The sequence below is a fragment of the Trachypithecus francoisi genome, unplaced genomic scaffold (genome assembly GCF_009764315.1).
Source record: "Trachypithecus francoisi isolate TF-2019V2 unplaced genomic scaffold, Tfra_2.0 Lachesis_group16, whole genome shotgun sequence".
NCBI lineage: Eukaryota > Metazoa > Chordata > Mammalia > Primates > Cercopithecidae > Trachypithecus > Trachypithecus francoisi.
The window spans coordinates 47207634-47228101 of NW_022681461.1; the positions used below are offsets into that span (position 1 = coordinate 47207634).

Here is a 20468-nt window from a genome sequence, read left to right on the forward strand (position 1 = left end):
TGTTTTTCTTTCTCACTTGAACTCACTCTAATTAAGCTTTGTAATCACCATCCTCCTAAAATAGTTTTCATCAAGATATCACTACTGACCTTAATTGATATGGTTAGGCTCTGTGTCCCCACCCAAATCTCATCTTCAGTTGTAGTCCCATAATTCCCAATGTGTTATGGAAAGGACCTAGTGGGTGACAGTTTGAACCATGGGGGTGGTTTCCCCCATACTGTTCACGTGGTAGTGAATATAATGGTATATGAAAGCAAGGCCTTGAGATCTGATGGTTTTATCAGGGGTTTCTGCTTTTGCATCTTCCTCATTTTCTCTTGCCGCCGCCATGTGTAAGAAGTACCTCTCACCTCCCGCCATGATTCTGAGGCCTCCCCAGCCATGTCGAACTGTAAGTCCAGTTAAACCTCTTCTTCTTCCCAGTCTCGGATATGTCTTTATCAGCAGTGTGAAAACAGACTAATACGTTAATATTGCTAAATCCAGCAGTCATTCCTCAGTCTTTACCTTCTTTAGTGTGTTTGCAGCATTTGATGTACTTGATCATTTCTTTCTACTAAATTCTATTCACTTAGCTCTTTCTCTTGATTCTCCTCTTAAATTACTGGCTTATCCTTCTTAGTTTCATGTGATTTTTTTCCTTATTTTACTAATCTATAAATGTTGAAATGCTCCAGGACTCAATCCTTGTACTTCTTTATGCAAAATCACTCCCTAGGCGAACCTGTCTACCCTTATGGTCTTAAAAATACAGTAGCCTGCCTTATCCATAGGGGATATGTTCCAAGCCTCCCAGTGGATACTTGAAACCATGACTAGCACTGAATCCTATGTACACTATGTTTTATCCTACACAGTAATAGACAGGTAGTGTTTATAGCATGGATACTTCCGACAAAGAGATGATTCATGTCCTACGTGAGTTGGGAGTTGCACGGTGCAAGTTTTTTCATGCATTTAGAATAGCACTGCAATTTAACGCTTATGGATTGTTTATTTCTTGAACTTCTGATTTAACATTTTTGGATCACAGTTGACTGCTGGTAACTGAAGCCATGGAAAGTGAAACTGAGGGTAAGGGGGAACTACTGTATTTGGATGACTCCTAAAGTTGTGTCTCCAGCCTTAACTTTTTTACTGATTCCAGACTTTTTAATCCAACTGCCTACTTCTCTTGGATGTTGATTAGGCATCTCAAACTTAGTATGTCCACGTTTGAAATCCTTGTGTCCACCAAACTTCTTCTCTGTGTCTCAGATAATGTCTACTCCATTCTTCCAGTTGTGTAGGCAAAAGCTTTGGAGATATTCCTGACTTTTCTATCAAGAAATCCTGTTAGCTCTACCTTTAAAATATCCAAAATTTAATCACTTCCCAATTCCACTGCCTCTACCTATCTTGTACAATTCACCTTTCTTTTTTACCTGGCTGTTCCATATGCTTTCTCACTTGTCTTTTTACTTTCTCCCTTGACCCTTAATGTCTGTCCTCAACCCACCAGCTATTGATACCCTTAGAATGTTACATGTTATTTATCTGCTCATTGCTTTCCCATTTCACTTCAGATCTAAATTTCACAGGGCCTAGAAGGCCATATATTATTGTATCCCCAGTGATTTCTCTGTTCTTAGCTACCATTTCCTTATCCACTTTACTATATATGTATGTACTTCTGTGCTGTTCTTTGAATATACCAATTGCCCTTGCTCTTGTGTCTTTGCTCTTGCTACTAGTTCTGTGACTTGACTTGGAAAACTCTTCCCTGGGGTCTTCACGACTCTTCCTTCCTTCCTTTAGATCTCTCCTCAAATATAATAATACGTTTAAGAAGAGTTATTTGTTAACTACCCTATGTAAAATAACAACAACCTTCGTTTCACTCCCAACTTCTCTAGGACTGGGCATTCCTTTCTTTGTTACCCTAATTTATTGTCCTTATTCTACTGATAGCAATTTGACATAGTATGTATTATTTATCTTCATTATCTATGTACTAAAATGTTAATTCCATGAAGGCAGCAACTTGGTTTATTTTGTTTCCTCCAATATCTCTAGTCCCTAGTCTAATGGCTATCATGTAATAAATGTGCAGTAAATACTGGAATGAATGATGGATTAATGTGTTAGATGTGGCTTTCTTTTATGTATTCTGCTAGGTATTCCTTCAATCTGAGAACTTTATTTAATTCTAAAATATTCTCAGCAGTTACCTCCTGAAATACTACTTTATTTTTCATCCCATAGTTATTACTTCTGGAATGTTTTAGGCATATGTTAGAGATTCCCAAAGAAACTTATGTCTCAACTGTGTTTTCATGGTTTTTTTTTTTCTTTTATTATTATTATACTTTAAGTTCTAGGGTACATGTGCATAACGTGCAGGTTTATTACATATGTATACTTGTGCCATGTTGGTGTGCTGCACCCATCAACTCGTCAGCACCCATCAATTCGTCATTTATATCAGGTATAACTCCCAATGCAATCCCTCCCCCTTCCCCTCTCCCCCCTCCCCCCTCCCCTCTCCCCATGATAGGCCCCGGTGTGATGTTCCCCTTCCCGAGTCCAAGTGATCTCATTGTTCAGTTCCCACCTATGAGTGAGAACATGCGATGTTTGATTTTCTGTTCTTGTGACAGTTTGCTAAGAATGATGGTTTCCAGCTGCATCCATGTCCCTACAAAAGACACAAACTTATCCTTTTTTATGGCTGCATAGTGTTCCATGGTGTATATGTGCCACATTTTCTTAATCCAGTCTGTCACAGATGGACATTTGGGTTGATTCCAAGTCTTTGCTATTGTGAATAGTGCCGCAATAAACATACGTGTGCATGTGTCTTTATAGCAGCATGATTTATAATCCTTTGGGTATATACCCAGTAGTGGGATGGCTGGGTCATATGGTACATCTAGTTCTAGATCCTTGAGGAATTGCCATACTGTTTTCCATAATGGTTGAACTAGTTTACAATCCCACCAACAGTGTAAAAGTGTTCCTATTTCTCCACATCCTCTCCAGCACCTGTTGTTTCCTGACTTTTTAATGATTGCCATTCTAACTGGTGTGAGATGGTATCTCATTGTGGTTTTGATTTGCATTTCTCTGATGGCCAGTGATGATGAGCATTTTTTCATGTGTCTGTTGGCTGTATGGATGTCTTCTTCTGAGAAATGTCTGTTCATATCCTTTGCCCTCTTTTTGATGGGGTTGTTTGTTTTTTTCTTGTAAATTTGTTTGAGTTCTTTGTAGGTTCTGGATATCAGCCCTTTGTCAGATGAGTAGATTGCAAAAATTTTCTCCCATTCTGTAGGTTGCCTGTTCACTCTGATGGTAGTTTCTTTTGCTGTGCAGAAGCTCTTTAGTTTAATGAGATCCCATTTGTCAATTTTGGCTTTTGTTGTCTTTGCTTTTGGTGTTTTAGACATGAAGTCCTTGCCCATGCCTATGTCTTGAATGGTACTACCTAGGTTTTCTTCTAGGGTTTTTATGGTATTAGGTCTAACATTTAAGTCTCTAATCCATCTTGAATTAATTTTCGTATAAGGAGTAAGGAAAGGATCCAGTTTCAGCTTTCTACTTATGGCTAGCCAATTTTCCCAGCACCATTTATTAAATAGGGAATCCTTTTCCCATTTCTTGTTTTTGTCAGGTTTGTCAAAGATCAGATGGCTGTAGATGTGTGGTATTATTTCTGAGGACTCTGTTCTGTTCCATTGGTCTATATCTCTGTTTTGGTACCAGTACCATGCTGTTTTGGTTACTGTAGCCTTGTAGTGTAGTTAGAAGTCAGGTAGCGTGATGCCTCCGGCTTTGTTCTTTTGACTTAGGATTGTCTTGGCAATGCGGGCTCTTTTATGGTTCCATATGAACTTTAAAGCAGTTTTTTCCAATTCTGTGAAGAAAGTCATTGGTAGCTTGATGGGGATGGCATTGAATCTATAAATCACCTTGGGCAGTATGGCCATTTTCACGATATTGATTCTTCCTATCCATGAGCATGGTATGTTCTTCCATTTGTTTGTGTCCTCTTTGATTTCACTGAGCAGTGGTTTGTAGTTCTCCTTGAAGAGGTCCTTGACATCCCTTGTAAGTTGGATTCCTAGGTATTTTATTCTCTTTGAAGCAATTGTGAATGGGAGTTCATTCATGATTTGGCTCTCTGTTTGTCTGTTACTGGTGTACAAGAATGCTTGTGATTTTTGCACATTAATTTTGTATCCTGAGACTTTGCTGAAGTTGCTTATCATCTTAAGGAGATTTTGGGCTGAGACGATGGGGTTTTCTAAATATACAATCATGTCATCTGCAAACAGGGACACTTTGATTTCTTCTTTTCCTAACTGGATACCCTTGATTTCTTTCTCTTGCCTGATTGCCCTAGCCAGAACTTCCAACACTATGTTGAATAGGAGCAGTGAGAGAGGGCATCCCTGTCTTGTGCCAGTTTTCAAAGGGAATTTTTCCAGTTTTTGCCCATTCAGTATGATATTGGCTGTGGGTTTGTCATAAATAGCTCTTATTATTTTGAGGTACGTTCCATCAATACCAATTTATTGAGCGTTTTTAGCATAAAGGGCTGTTGAATTTTGTCAAAAGCCTTTTCTGCATCTATTGAGATAATCATGTGGTTCTTGTCTTTGGTTCTGTTTATGTGCTGGATTACGTTTATTGATTTGTGAATGTTGAACCAGCCTTGCATCCCAGGGATGAAGCCCAGTTGATCATGGTGGAGAAGATTTTTGATGTGCTGCTGATCCAGTTTGCCAGTATTTTATTGAGGAGTTTTGCATCAATGTTCATCAGGGATATTGGTCTAAAATTCTCCTTTTTTGTTGTGTCTCTGCCAGGCTTTGGTATCAGGATGATGTTGGCCTCATAAAAAGAGTTAGGGAGGATTCCCTCTTTTTCTATTGATTGGAATAGTTTCAGAAGGAATGGTACCAGCTCCTCCTTGTACCTCTGGTAGAATTCAGCTGTGAATCCATCTGGTCCTGGACTTTTTTTGGTTGGTAGGCTATTAATTATTGCCTCAATTTCAGAGCCTGCTATTGGTCTATTTAGGGATTCAACTTCTTCCTGATTTAGTCTTGGAAGAGTGTAAGTGTCCAGGAAATTATCCATTTCTTCTAGATTTTCTAGTTTATTTGCGTAGAGGTATTTATAGTATTCTCTGATGGTAGTTTGTATTTCTGTGGGGTCGGTGGTGATATCCCCTTTATCATTTTTTATTGCATCTATTTGATTCTTCTCTCTTTTCTTCTTTATTAGTCTTGCTAGTGGTCTGTCAATTTTGTTGATCTTTTGAAAAAAACCAACTCCTGCATTCATTGATTTTTTGGAGGGTTTTTTGTGTCTCTATCTCCTTCAGTTCTGCTCTGATCTTAGTTATTTCTTGCCTTCTGCTAGCTTTTGAATGTGTTTGCTCTTGCCTCTCTAGTTCTTTTAATTGTGATGTTAGAGTGTCAATTTTAGATCTTTCCTGCTTTCTCTTGTGGGCATTTAGTGCTATAATTTCCCTCTCCACACTGCTTTAAATGTGTCCCAGAGATTCTGGTATGTTGTATCTTTGTTCTCATTGGTTTCAAAGAACATCTTTATTTCTGCCTTCATTTCGTTATGTACCCAGTAGTCATTCAGGAGCAGGTTGTTCAGTTTCCATGTAGTTGAGCAGTTTTGATCGAGTTTCTTAGTCCTGAGTTCTGGTTTGATTGCACTGTGGTCTGAGGGACAGTTTGTTATAATTTCTGTTCTTTTACATTTGCTGAGGAGTGCTTTACTTCCAATTATGTGGTCAATTTTGAAATAAGTGTGATGTGGTGCTGAGAGGAATGTATATTCTGTTGATTTGGGGTGGAGAGTTCTATAGATGTCTATTAGGTCTGCTTGGTGCAGAGATGAGTTCAATTCCTGGATATCCTTGTTAACTTTCTGTCTCGTTGATCTGTCTAATGTTGACAGTGGAGTGTTGAAGTCTCCCATTATTATTGTATGGGAGTCTAAGTCTCTTTGTAAGTCTCTAAGGACTTGCTTTATGAATCTGGGTTCTCCTGTATTGGGTGCATATATATTTAGGAGAGTTAGCTCTTCCTGTTGAATTGATCCCTTTACCATTATGTAATGGCCTTCTTTGTCTCTTTTGATCTTTGATGGTTTAAAGTCTGTTTTGTCAGAGACTAGGATTGCAACCCTTGCTTTTTTTTGTTCTCCATCTGCTTGGTACATCTTCGTCCATCCCTTTATTTTGAGTCTATGTATGTGTCTGCATGTGAGATGGGTCTCCTGAATACAGCAGACTGATGGGTCTTGACTCTTTATCCAGTTTGCCAGTCTGTGTCTTTTAATTGGAGCATTTAGTCCATTTACACTTAAGGTTAATATTGTTATGTGTGAACTTGATCCTGTCATTATGATATTAACTGGTTATTTTGCTCGTTATTTGATGCAGTTTCTTCCTAGCCTCGATGGTCTTTACATTTTGGCATGTTTTTGCAATGGCTGGTACCGGTTTTTCATTTCCATGTTTAGGGTTTCCTTCAGGGTCTCTTGTAAAGCAGGCCTGGTGGTGACAAAATCTCTAAGCATTTGCTTATCTGTAAAGGATTTTATTTCTCCTTCACTTATGAAACTTAGTTTGGCTGGATATGAAATTGTGGGTTTCAAATTCTTTTCTTTAAGAACGTTGAATATTGGCCCCCACTCTCTTCTGGCTTGTAGAGTTTCTGCCGAGAGATGTGCTGTTAGTGTGATGGACTTCCCTTTGTGGGTAACCCGACCTTTCTCTCTGGCTGCCCTTAAGATTTTTTCCTTCATTTCAACTTTGGTGAATCTGGCAATTATGTGTCTTGGAGTTGCTCTTCTCGAAGAGTATCTTTGTGGCGTTCTCTGTATTTCCTGAATTGAATGTTGGCCTGCCCTACTAGGTTGGGGAAGTTCTCCTGGATGATATCCTGAAGAGTGTTTTCCAACTTGGTTCCATTTTCCCCCTCACTTTCAGGTACCCCAATCAGACGTAGATTTGGTCTTTTTACATAATCCCATACTTCTTGCAGGCTTTGTTCATTTCTTTTTCTTCTTTTTTCTTTTGGTTTCTCTTCTCGCTTTGTTTCATTCATTTGATCCTCAATCGCTGATACTCTTTCTTCCAGTTGGTCAAGTCAGTTACTGAAGCTTGTGCATTTGTCACGTATTTCTCGTGTCATGGTTTTCATCTCTGTCATTTCGTTTATGACCTTCTCTGCATTAATTATTCCAGCTGTCAATTCTTCCACTCTTTTTTCAAGATTTTTAGTTTCTTTGCGCTGGGTACGTAATTCCTCCTTTAGCTCTGAGAAGTTTGATGGACTGAAGCCTTCTTCTCTCATCTCGTTGAAGTCATTCTCTGACCAGCTTTGATCCATTGCTGGCGATGAGCTGCGCTCCTTTGCAGGGGGCGATGCGCTCTTATTTTTTGAATTTCCAGCTTTTCTGCCCTGCTTTTTCCCGATCTTTGTGGTTTTATCTGTCTCTGGTCTTTGATGATGGTGACGTACTGATGGGGTTTTGGTAGAGGTGTCCTTCCTGTTTGATAGTTTTCCTTCTAACAGTCAGGACCCTCAGTTGTAGGTCTGTTGGAGATTGCTTGAGGACCACTCCAGACCGTGTTTGCCTGGGTATCAGCAGCAGAGGTTGCAGAAGATAGAATATTGCTGAACAGCGAGTGTACCTTTCTGATTCTTACTTTGGAAGCTTCCTCTCAGGGGTGTACTCCACCCTGTGAAGTGTGGGGTGTCAGACTGCCCCTAGTGGGGGATGTCTCCCAGTTAGGCTACTCAGGGTTCAGGGACCCACTTGAGCAGGCACTCTGTCCCTTCTCAGATCTCAACCTCCATGTTGGGAGATCCACTGCTCTCTTTAAAGCTGTCAGACAGAGTGGTTTGCGTCTGCAGAGGTTTCTGCTGCTTTTTTTGTTGTTGTTTTTTATCTGTGCCCTGCCCCAAGAGGTGGAGTCTACAGAGACAGGCAGGTTTCCTTGAGCTGCTGTGAGCTCCACCCAGTTCGAGCATCCCAGCGGCTTTGTTTACCTACTTAAGCCTCAGCAAAGGCGGGCGCCCCTCCCCCAGCCTCGCTGCTGCCTTGCTGTTAGATCGCAGACTGCTGTGCTAGCAATGAGGGAGGCTCCGTGGCCGTGGGACCCTCCCAGCCAGGTGTGGGATATAATCTCCTGGTGTACCCGTTTGCTTAAAGTGCAGTATTGGGGTGGGAGTTACCCGATTTTCCAGGTGTTGTGTGTCTCAGTTCCCCTGGCTAGGAAAAGGGATTCCCTTCCCCCTTGCGCTTCACAGGTGAGGTGATGCCTTGCCCTGCTTCAGCTCTCGCTAGTTGGTCTGCAGCGGCTGACCAGCACTGATTGTCTGCCACTCCCTAGTGAGATGACCCCAGTACCTCAGTTGAAAATGCAGAAATCACCGGTCTCCTGTGTCGCTCGCGCTGGGCGTTTTCATGTTTTTAATCTCACTGTTTTCCTGGATGAATCCCTTATTACTATCCCTCATTTCACTAATCTCTTTTTGTGTCTAGTTTTGAGCTTAGTCCATTTAGTTGTTTTTTACTTCAGTGATTATAATTTTTTATCTTCAAGATTTTAATCGCTTCTTTACATCTACCTGATCGTGTTTCAGCTCTCATCTTTACTTTTAACATTAGTTATTCTTTTGTCTTTGTGGACCTTTAACTTACTTATTTTAGTCGTTTTCATTGTATTTGGTTATTTTTATTTTTACTAGAGGATTGCATCTTTTGACTTGAAGTTAGTATGTCAATGTAGGTGGGTTCATGTATTTTGAATTTTTTTGTTTGGGGTCATATCTCAAGAGGGAAGGTTGCTGTTATTGTTACTGTTTACTTTCTCCTCTTTCTCCACCACCAGGTCCTTATCTAATGCCTATCTTTTTTTTCTAGAAATTTTATAGTTGCCTTTAAATTGTCAATCTCACCCAAGTCTCTTTCCTGAAATAGGTTTTATAGAGGTTTTGCTATACCTAGCCTCAGCTGCAGGGTGTTCTGGCTCAAGTCTTGACTGGGGAGCTACGTCTATAAACTTTTGCCTTTCTAAAGTCTAATATAAGCCTTGGTTCTAGGCAAGGATGGGTGGAAGCTTTTTTCCAGCTTCACTTTATGAGTTAGCATTCCCGTCCCACACAGTGAGCCTGGTTGTGCTTCTGCATACTGGGTAAGGCACTCTTATTCCCTATTAACCCCAGAAGTCAAGCTCCTTTCCACCTCAGCCTGCATCTGAATCTGGGGGACAGCAAACAGTAGCCTCATCCCCATTTATAGATTTCTATTTTTGTTTAATTTGTGATTCTCAGAGATACAAATTTGTTTGTTTAATTTTTTATGTTTTTCTATGAGTACCATATATTTTATTTGTGACCTTTTCAAAAAATGTAAGTCAGTGTCCAATAAATTTCCCCTTATTTATGGTATAAATTGATTGGTGTCAGCCTGATTATACAGTCTCTTCAGACCTTTGTTCCTTCCTTTCCCTTTTCCTCCTTTTCCTTTGTAAAGCTGTATTTGTTTAAAAGCTATATTTGTTTTAGAATATAGTCATTCTTTACAAGTATTGTGATTTTCTCTTTTCCAGAGAACTATGCTTTGAGTGTACAACTGCCATTTAGTTTAGTTAATAGTAGTCTCAGAGACTAGAAATTTATAGGAAGGTGTCAGAAATCAAAAAATTCTAGTTATAGGATATCAACTATAAGTAAATCTCTGTCAATCTCTCTTTTGAGACTCTTACTTAAAAAATGGTAAATTTTATCCTTAATATAATTGTGTATATGAAAGCTTAAATTAACAAGAACATGTTTACTTAATTTTAATTATTTTCAAAGTGATGACATTATGGTTATTGCAATCAAGGTTAAACCATATTTTGTGTAATTTTTATCGTATATCTAAATCTGGAAATGAAACTGTTCTTTTAGTATGAAGTTGTCTTAGTTTTCAGCAGTTGTGAGTTGCTGTCACTTGCCATATGGTTTCTGATTAATTCTGAAAGAGCTGTCAACTCAAGATAATTTAATTTTCTATATTTTAAAGTGATGTTAATATTTGGAATATGAAAATTTAAAGTATTAGCTACCAGTTATGACTAATAAACTCTCTATATTTTTGTATCTAGAGAAAAACAGAAATCTGAAGGTAAAGACAGAAAAGTTCTTGAAATTCTGCAAGTCAAGGATGCCAAAATACAAGAATTTGAACAGGTTGGTGTTATAATAAAAATATTTAAAATCACTATACTTGTTTTGGGTAGTAGATCCTTAAAATTATTTTTGTTTTGCAATAGTGTTTATTGAGAATATTAGGGTCCTTATTATGTTAAAGCATTACTATTTTGAAGTCACTAGTAAGATTATTCTTCATTATTAATACTTTGCTTGTACCCTTTTGTTTTCTGAATTAATAGGCTGTAACTTTTTTTTTTTTTTTTTTTTTTTGAGGCAGAGTCTCGCTCTGTCTCCCGGACTGGAGTGCAGTGGCCGGATCTCAGCTCACTGCAAGCTTCCGCCTTCCGGGTTTACGCCATTCTCCTGCCTCAGCCTCCCCAGTGGCTGGGACTACAGGCGCCCGCCACCTCGCCCGGCTAGTTTTTGTATTTTTAGTAGAGACGGGGTTTCACCGTGTTAGCCAGGATGGTCTTGATCTCCTGACCTCGTGATCCACCCGTCTCGGCCTCCCAAAGTGCTGGGATTACAGGCTTGAGCCACCGCGCCCGGCCAACTTTTTATCTAATGTTACAGTTTTATAATAGTATCTAGCTATTATTATTTGTTTTGTTGAATTTTGCCATTATTAGCTTATCATTTACTTCTGAAGCTTGTAAATTTTCAGATGACTTTATTTGTAGAAAAGATGAAAATTGGGATCGTATTATTTACACCTAAAACTTGTATTTTTGTATTAGTACTATATTAGGCTATTCTTCCAGTGTTATATATAAATACCTGAGACTGGGTAATTAATAAGAAAGGGGTTTCATTGGCTTATGGTTCTGCAGACAGTACAGGACGCACAGGAACATCTGCTTCTTGGGAGGCCTCAAGGAGCTTTACTCATGTCAGAAGTGTCACATGCTTATAGCAGAAGCAAGAGAGAGAGAGACAGGGCATGGTGAGGGAGGTGCCACACGCTTTTAAACGAGAGCTCGTGAAAACTCACTCGCTATGCAAAATCAGCACCAAGCCATGAGGGGTCCACCCTCATGACCCAAACACCTCTCGTCAGCCCCCACTTTCAGCTTTGGGGATTACAATTCAATGTGAGATTTGGGCAGGAACAAATATTCACACTATATCAAGTACAGTCCTATCTTTTATGTTTAATCAGTACATTATACAATTACATATATTTATATTTATATGTAATATGTAAAATTATGTGTGATTGTATACTCAGTATATAATCACCCAAAAGTGTATGTGGTCATGCTTTCTGGAGCAATTTTCAAGATATAAACATCTCAAAACAGAAGCGAAAGAAATTTAAGAGTGGCTAATATCATTATATAATATTTAAATTCATTTTATACTCAAGCTCATTATGGAGCAAATAAACTATAATTTTTCTTGGGAGGTACCTTTTTGGCAACTATGCTCTTTTGACTTTTGAATTTATTTTCCTTTCTAACCAATTAAAGGTTCATGAGAACTTTGATCTAGGATCAGTTATTGTTATAAAGTTGTTTCATGAAAAGACTAAAAGTTCCATTCCCTACATTTCTGTCAGTTCTTTCTAAAAAGGAATATTGATCCCAATATAACATATAAATCTGAAATTTATACCTTTTCCACAGTTGAGTTTTTCTTATAGAAAATGTCATAGTTGATACTATAATGATAAAATGTTAAGAATAACATTTTAGTAAATTTGTTCTGGAAAGGAACAGTTGTATTTACCACCCAAGTATCACACAATATTAAAATGTACTCTAAAATAGGTAAATGTTGTCATGTGCCTGGTGTATTAATTGGATTAGGCTAAGCTGCTTAACAAGTACAACCTTATGACCCAGACATGGTAGACATCATTTGTATTCACATTTTACTGGAAAAAAATTTGACCACCCCAAGATTCAGGTGATTTGAGAAAATGCAGATACAAGTGTAGCAGTCTCTTCCTCAATTATACCTCTCTTCTGTTAGAGAAGGAAAATGGGTTTTGGGAAAATGGGTCTTTTTAATATCCATAGACATTAAGTTTGCAGTGCTTTAGTGAATGCTCTTTGGCTTAACAGCTTTGGATAACCGTAGCATACCCTTAGAAAACGTTGTCTTTTGTAAATAAAAATATATTTCCCCCTTTTCTTTGCTAAATTCTTTGTCTAGTTCTGCATCCTTGAGTAGAGATTATTTCATTATTTATCTTTTGAGTGGAATCACATAGCTTATATATAACATACTAAACTCTCATAAGAGAAATTATTTACTTTGTAGGAACCCAAATTTCTTAGGATTAATCATTTCATTTTTGTGCAATGATGGTTATAACTTTGTACAAGGTATATTTTCGGTTAGGTTCAACAAAATATTGTATTAAATGTATATATTATCCTGTGATGGTGTTGTAGAATATTCAGAGTTACATTTCTTGCCTTTAATGCTTTTTAAATATCTTTGATGGTTAGGTGAGGATAGAAGTAAGGTGGAAATTGCCGTATTCTCCTACACGGTATGAGTTAGAGGCAAAACTCTGGTATCCATGTCTTGTTTGAAGTTTTGTAGATACTTTATAAATATCCTTGATATGCCTAATTTGATTTTCTTAAAAAGAAAAACTTTAAACAAATTAAATTCAATGGAGTTTGAGATGAAAAAAATTCATGAATTGGGTAACACTCAGGTGTTTCACTTTGAGATGGGTAACACTCAAAGTGGTTCAGAGAGCTCTGCTCCGCAATGTGGGCTGGGACTATTTATAGGCAGACTTTGTAGTTTCTATGAGGGCAGAGTCTATTTCTCTCTCATCCTCTCTTTAGTCTCATACAGATGACTGTATACCCAGCAAGTAATTATTAGTAGTTATTTCATAGTCAGGTCCACTGACACGGGCCTGAATTATTAGGTTGGCAGGAATTAAAGGCATGTAAATGGAACCATAAGGACTTGATAGTAATTTTGAAAATGACGCTTAGGTTTTCATCTTAGAGAAACCAGGAGAACAGTGGCATTATTATCAAAAAGAGGGTTAGTTTCAGGAAGTATATATTGTTTTGAAGGTAAGGTTTTGAGCTTCTTCTAGAAAGTTCATGTTTTAGATGCTGATAGGAATTCCATTTAGAGATATTTAGCAAACTATTGGAAGCACGAATCTGATACTTGGGAGAGAGTTTTGACCTGGAGTTATGGGTATTTAATGATTTAGTTAGAGGGAAGACTTTAAGCAGTGAAAATTTTGAGAACAAGATATTTACTGATTTTTTAGTGAAGAAGGAAAAATTGTAGTAAAAAAGACGAAAAGACTTTAGAGAAGTAAGGAGGAAGTACAATGCAGTATCTCATGAATTAAGAGAAGAGAGTTGCAAGAAGCAAAAGGTTGTCATTGTAAAATGCTACAAAAAATGGAATGGGTTTTTGAAAAAGACATTACATTTAGCAGTCATGAAGTTTTAAAATGAATTTTAGAAAGCAATATAAGGGGGATGGCATATGACATTTTAAGAGATCATTGAATTCTGACAAAGTAATGGAAAGGAATGAAGAAATGTGACATTATGGGATGGGGAGATAGAGGGATTGATTGATTGATTGACTGTTTTATTTTAAGTAATAGCTCACACAATCGTGGGCTGGCAAGTAACTCTGCAGGGCAGTCAGAATGGAGTCCTAGGAAAGACTTTATGTTATATTGCAAATCCTAAGGTAGTCTGGAGGTAGAATTTCTTCCTGCTCTGGGGATCATAGTATTTTCTTGATGCCTTCAACTGATTCGATGAGGCCAGCCTACATTATGAAGGGTAATCTGCTCCTCTCAAAATCCCATTAATTTAAATGTTAACCACATCTAAAGAATACTTTCACAATAATATCTAGACTGGTGTTAGGTAAGAATGTGTGTACCATGGGTAGTATAGCCAAATTGACATATAAAATTAACCAAATGGGTAAAAACAGCTCGGGTAAATAGGTTTTATGTTTATCTGGCTAGAGATTAGGCTGTCTCCACCGTTCGCTGTGGTATGAGTTAGAGGCAAAACTCTGGTATCCATGTCTTGTTTGAAGTTTTGTAGATACTTTATAAATATCCTTGATATGCCTAATTTGATTTTCTTAAAAAGAAAAACTTTAAACAAATTAAATTCAATGGAGTTTGAGATGAAAAAAATTCATGAATTGGGTAACACTCAGGTGTTTCACTTTGAGATGGGTAACACTCAAAGTGGTTCAGAGAGCTCTGCTCCGCAATGTGGGCTGGGACTATTTATAGCCAGACAATGGAAGTGACACACAGAAATAGCCAGATTGTTTACAGTTTGGTGTTTGCCTTATTTGGACATGTTTTGGCAATTTGCCCTTGTGATTGGCTCAATGCTTGGCTGCTGTGATTGGCTGAAACTTGGCTACTCTGTACAAAAATATACTCTCAAGTAGGGTTATGTTTACATATTGTTAGGTTACAGTTAGCTACCTACAGAGGCAATTTAATTTAATAGTTGCTATTTAAACTGCTGTTTTTGGTCAAACTTATTAATTATACAGTAGCCCCATTGACGTGGTGGTGGGGTGTTGGGGGAGGAGAGGAAGCTGTCTGTAGTGTTATGTTTGGGTTTCAGTCTTTTGGTGAGCTGTCCTTCTGAATTGTGACCTTCAAAAGTGCTTCTTAGTTTTTTGTTTATTTGTTTCCCCCTTCCCCTTATCCCCTTAGGAGAGACAGGAAGGCTAGAAGGTGCTACATTTGAGTATTGCCCTTCTCCAAGTTGGTTAGTTAGGCTCAGGTAAAACCCCAGTAGTCTGGGCTCTGGTAAAATAGTTTTTCTTGATGCTAGGCCTTGGTAAGAAGAAAAGAATACTCTGAGTGTGTTTAAAGATGGTTGCTTTCTCCCTCCACATACTGGAAATAGGAAGGAATTATTGTCTGACCTTCCCTGTGGCAACATGACAGGGATCCAATAGGTTACACTTATGAAAATATGTCACTTCTTACTGTTTTATGATTCCTCTGAGTGCTGTTTGTCCCCTTCCCCTTCCCATAACTGGGCCATCCTTGAGTTTTAAACTCTCAGACTTGTCCATATTGATCTTCTAATAATTCATTAATTACAGAATAAGTTTTTCCACCCTGGTGCTGGCTCCTGTGAAAGGTTTTTCTCCTGGGCATCTGTTCCATTAAGTTGTTATTCTCTCTGTTTGTCTGTCTCTTCAATTTTGGGGACGTTGGTTTGCTGCATAGTCTCAATTCTCTGATGGATTTGAAAAGAGTTGTTGATTTTCAGTTTGTTCAGCTTTTTGGCTTATTGTGTAAATGAGAAAGACGACTGTCAAGTTCCTTACATGCTGGACTGGAAACCAGAAGCCCCCTCCATTGAATTGTTCCACTGAAAAATATTAAATAGCTCCTAATTTTCAAGATTTATAGCTATGAGATAGAATAAGAATTAGAATGACAAATCCTTTAGCTTATTTAAATCTTACTTCTATCTAGTGAAATTACTAGAAAGTTACACACAGATTTTTTTTTTTTTTCCGCTGGTTGTAGAAAAACTTTCGTAGAGTACAATCTAGTAATTATTAGTATGAAGAATTGCCATTTTTTTGGGTAAGACTATGTTTTAGCTTTGTCACTGTTATAAAATAATGTAATACATTTCCCTTCTAGTATTGTGCTTTGATAGCATGACTTATGATAACCTAGTATATTGTATTTAATTAGATGATAATTGCTCTTTAACATTATATTTCCTTTTTTCCTTACCTTCCAGGAAGCTCAGAAGTTTTATTTCTTAATTGTAATTACTTTTATCCCTTCCTTTTTCTCCACTTATCATTGTTTTAGTTATTGTGGTTTAATTACTGCTTTGTTTGTTTTTTGTTAAAAGTTTCATGTCCATTTTGAAAATAGGTCAGTATAAATAATAAATTAACTATGCTCAAGTATTGCCTAATAGAGTTTGGGCCTTATGCCCTTCCCCCCCCCCCATTTTTATCCCTGCTTCATACTCACTATTATTTTCTTGTTACTCTGTAGACTTCTCTTGACCATTATTTGAATTATTCATTTCATGGCTTATCTGTAATAAATTATTTGTTCCAGACATTCTCTCTCTTGTCACCCCTTATTGCTTTATGGTTCCTCTGAATTCTGTTTGCTATTTTAATATTAACTCAAGCAGACTATTAAGAATTTACCTGCCTCTATTCAGAAAGTTTTGTTGAAAAATATTAATAAAGCTTAATTTTAAAATGAACTTTAACTATGTATATCTGTGCTTTCATTATTTAGATTATCGAGAGTATATTTTATTAGGAAAATATGTTGATTTATATGAACTTTTACCCTTTTAGAGTTTACAGTGCTCTTGTATTGGGAGAGAATCTTTAACTTATTACTTTAATGATTTTGTGATATAAGAAACTATATTATGCAATGTAATATTAAACTAATTATCGGAATATGATAGTTTTGGTTAAGCAATTTTTTAATATTATTATGCTTTTTAATTTACGGATTGAGTCTGTTTGTCCTTTTGAATTACTATTATAAATTCATTCAAATGTCAAAATCTAAATTATTAAATAATTCTCATGAAAGGATCCTCTGTTGGTATCATTTATATTGTCAGTGCCTGTTAAGTTTAGTTCACTGTAATGGGAAAACCCTTTTAAAACTTTTCAGTTGGTCAGTGTTCTTCCTAGAGTTTAAGTAATTTCCAGAATAGACAAGATAGGCTCAAATTTTGTCATTTTTTCTTCAAAGGATAGGCTTATGGGTATTTTACAAACAGTTTTAATGCTTATATTATTGAATTTATTATTTAGTGTCAATCTCATCTGTAAACACTTAACAGTCCAATTTGGGAGATATTATGAGTAGAGAGATTATTAGCAACACTAAGTAGTTTGTTATGTATCAAATGTATAATATAAATAACACAAAAATTTAGAAATGGGAAGAATTACAAAATACTTGGATAGTAAGGGATGCTTTTATTGAGGAGGTGGTAGTTGAGTCTCAAAGGAGCATAAGACTTAGCTGAGAGTAGAAAAAGTGATTGTAAATTGTGGATGAGCCATTTTTATGCATCTATTTTTATGTTAATTGATTGATGTGAGGCACATTTTGATACGGCCTAATAATTAAAATAGAACAGAAAAGTTAAAAACTGAGATGCCATTTGTACTTATTGGATTTAAAAAAGTTGCCAACCCTGAGAGTTAAGTGTTGGTGGGGAGGTAGAGTAATGAAAACTCCTGAAATGCGAATAGTCTTTGACTTAGCAATTTCACCTCTAAGTGGATATAATCCAGAGAAGTGTTCTTCAAACTTTTGTTAGTATTATCCCTGAAGTACATTTTACTTCATGACCTATTATACACACACAAAATAAAAGTTTCATATAATAATAGTTATTTTAGTACATATAATTAAGGTAAACATATGAAAATTTTTATATCAAATGTGAATTTACTAATATTTAAATACAAGAAAAATCTTAAATATGATAAAAATTTAGAAAATAATTTATGAAGCATGTCTGTTTTGTAAGTTTATTCTTATAACTGTAGTTTCATTGCTAAGAATGTGTGCCTATTACCTTGATATTTTCTATTGTATTATAATCTGTTTTAAAAAATACCAATTATTGTAACTAAATCGATTTAATGATCCATTACTAGGTTGTAATCTGTAGTTTGAAAAACACTGCTTGGGAGAAATTCTTGGTCATGAATATTTGGAGTCATGCTTAAGAGTGTTCATAGCAGTATTGTTTGTATACCCCTTTACCTCAAATGGGAAACAGCTGAAATACACACTGATAAAAGATGGATAAATAGAACATAGTTATCTGATGGACTAATAATATCTGATGGATTAATTACATCAAGGTAATTGATCTACAGTTACATTCATTATTATGAATAAATTTGGGAACATATGTTGAGCAAAAATAGCAAGCTACATAATATGTATAATATGATTTAAGTTCAGAAGTAAGCAAAACTATACAGCATATTAAATAGGGACATATATCTATCTTTGAACTATAAAGAAAAGCAAGGCAAAGATAAGAATCAGACTTTCAAGATAATGCTTACCCTTGGAGGGAATAGGAAGTACTAGAGGATAAAGGGTCATACATGAGATATCAAAGATAATGATACAGTTGTGTTTCCTAGCTGAATGTTGGTACGTACAGGGCCACTCCTTTTACTTTTTTTAAAAAAAATTCTTTACACATTTATCACAAATTATTTTTGTATGTATTCAGTATCTAAATTATTTTTTACCTATAAATAAAATCAATAATTAATATTACACTTTTAAAAATTAGAGTATTGGGGTTGGGCACAGTGGCTTACACCTGTAATCTCAGCAGGGCCAAGCTGGGAAGATTGCTTGAGTCCAGGAGTTTGAATAACATAGTGAGACTTCATTTCTATGAAGAAAATTAAAAATTAGCTGGGTTGGTGGCACATACCTATGGTCCTAGCTACTTGGGAAGCTGAGGTGGGAGGATCCCTTGAGTCCAGGAGTTTGAGGCTGCAGTGAGCCATGATTGTGCCACCACACTCCAGAGTGGGTGACAGGACAGAGCGAGACCCTCTCTCTCAAAAAATTAAATAAAGAAAATAGAATATTGGATATATTTTCACTTTATTTCTAAAAATCCACTTTTCATCATAATCCTGGAACTTCCTCTCATTTTCAGTTTATTCCCAAGTCCTTTGGAAACAATTTGATAAGGAGGAAATATGAGAGTATAAAGGAATCAGCATCAGTGATAGATCAGAAATGGAATAAAGGTCAACTGAGCGTATTACTTAAAAAAAAGTGTTTCTATCTTGTTGTGTCTCTTTCTTGGTTGATAGACAGAAGGTGTTATTGAGTCTTACTTGGAGGCTTCCAGTAATTGTGTCAGGCTAGATAGTATGTGTTTAATAAATATTAGTTGAAAGAATGGATGGATTGATAAAAGTTGAAGAAGTTTAGGAAAGAGTATCAGGATATGGATTCCATTTTTAGCAAGTTAGTTTGAGGTAGTAGACAATCCAAAGGGAGGGGTCTTGTATAGCTGGAAATATGAGATTGGTGATTGGAAAGGTGAGGGCTGGAATATAGATTAGATAGTCTTTCAGACAGAGGTAAGATTAGCAGCCAAGAGAGGCGCTACGTTTTCTGAGAGAAAAGATGTCCAGAGAAACGAGCGAAGCTAAGAATTGAGTCATGGGTACATCCACCTCGTAGGTGTAATTTAGGTATCTCACAGGTGAGAAGAATGTTTGGTTAAAAATTATGACAGCCTTAATGTTCTAAATATTCTGTCTACAGAGCAAGATATTATTAGTACTAAAACAAACTTGCCATTTAAAAATTTTTAAAGTGATTTATGCTTTTACAAAATCAATAGTTTTTCAGAAAAGTTCCTTCTAAATGACATTCAAATAAAAGAATAAGGAATTACGTTAGCTATAAATATATTTTCTTTAATTAGAATGGTTTGTAAAATCTTGTTTTTCTCCTGTTACACACCTAAATTCTGAGAGTTTGCTTTCTGAGTGTGGTTTAATATTTAGTGTCCAGTTTTATGTGTTCTTCAACATAAATAGGCCTTGTACTTGCACATTTTAGTTAAAAATTCATGGACATGTTTCAGGAGATGAGAATTGTGGTGACAGACATTATTACGAAAGCTAATTAATCATAACATTGCAAATCAAAATGTAAAACCTTTAAAATAAAATATTTTTCTTAGAAATAAAAGCTCACCAGTAATTTAAATTTTTTCCACAGAGAGAATCAGTACTGAAACAGGAAATAAATGACCTTGTAAAACGGAAAATTGCAGTAGATGAAGAAAATGCTTTCTTAAGGAAAGAATTCAGTGAGTTGGAGAAGAAATTTAAAGATAAAAGTCAAGAAATTAAGGTGTGTTGACTTGTACATAGTTTTGTGGGACTGTTGCTTTGAAGTTCTGCTTTAAGCTTTGTTAGCCTTTGTGGCACAGAAAGTGACAGGTTTGGAGGAAAAATTGCCTTAGGCCCTCCTGTACCATACAGTTTTCTCACATGCAACAACTCTGATAAGGATGCTTTAAAGCTAGAACTCCAAGCTTGATAACTTTTAGATAAATAGTTAATGATGGAAATGGAGCTAAGAAAGTAGGAGTGTGAATATGTGGCTTCTTGTAATTAGATTCTGATGGGATTGGCATTATTAATTGATAAAACCCAGGTCTGGGAGGATATATCTGTATGGGTCTC

At 36.5% G+C, this 20468-nt stretch overlaps 1 protein-coding gene across 3 annotated transcripts in view; it reads left to right on the forward strand.

Annotated features, from left to right (window-relative positions):
• CNTLN (centlein) overlaps positions 1–20468 on the forward strand; it is a 421157-nt gene that overhangs the window by 89231 nt on the left and 311458 nt on the right. For all 3 annotated transcript variants that reach the window (XM_033237412.1, XM_033237414.1, XM_033237413.1), the window contains exons 3-4: positions 10172–10256; positions 19999–20133. In XM_033237412.1, coding sequence (XP_033093303.1) covers positions 10172–10256; positions 19999–20133 — 220 coding nt within the window. The remainder of the gene's footprint in view (positions 1–10171; positions 10257–19998; positions 20134–20468) is intronic.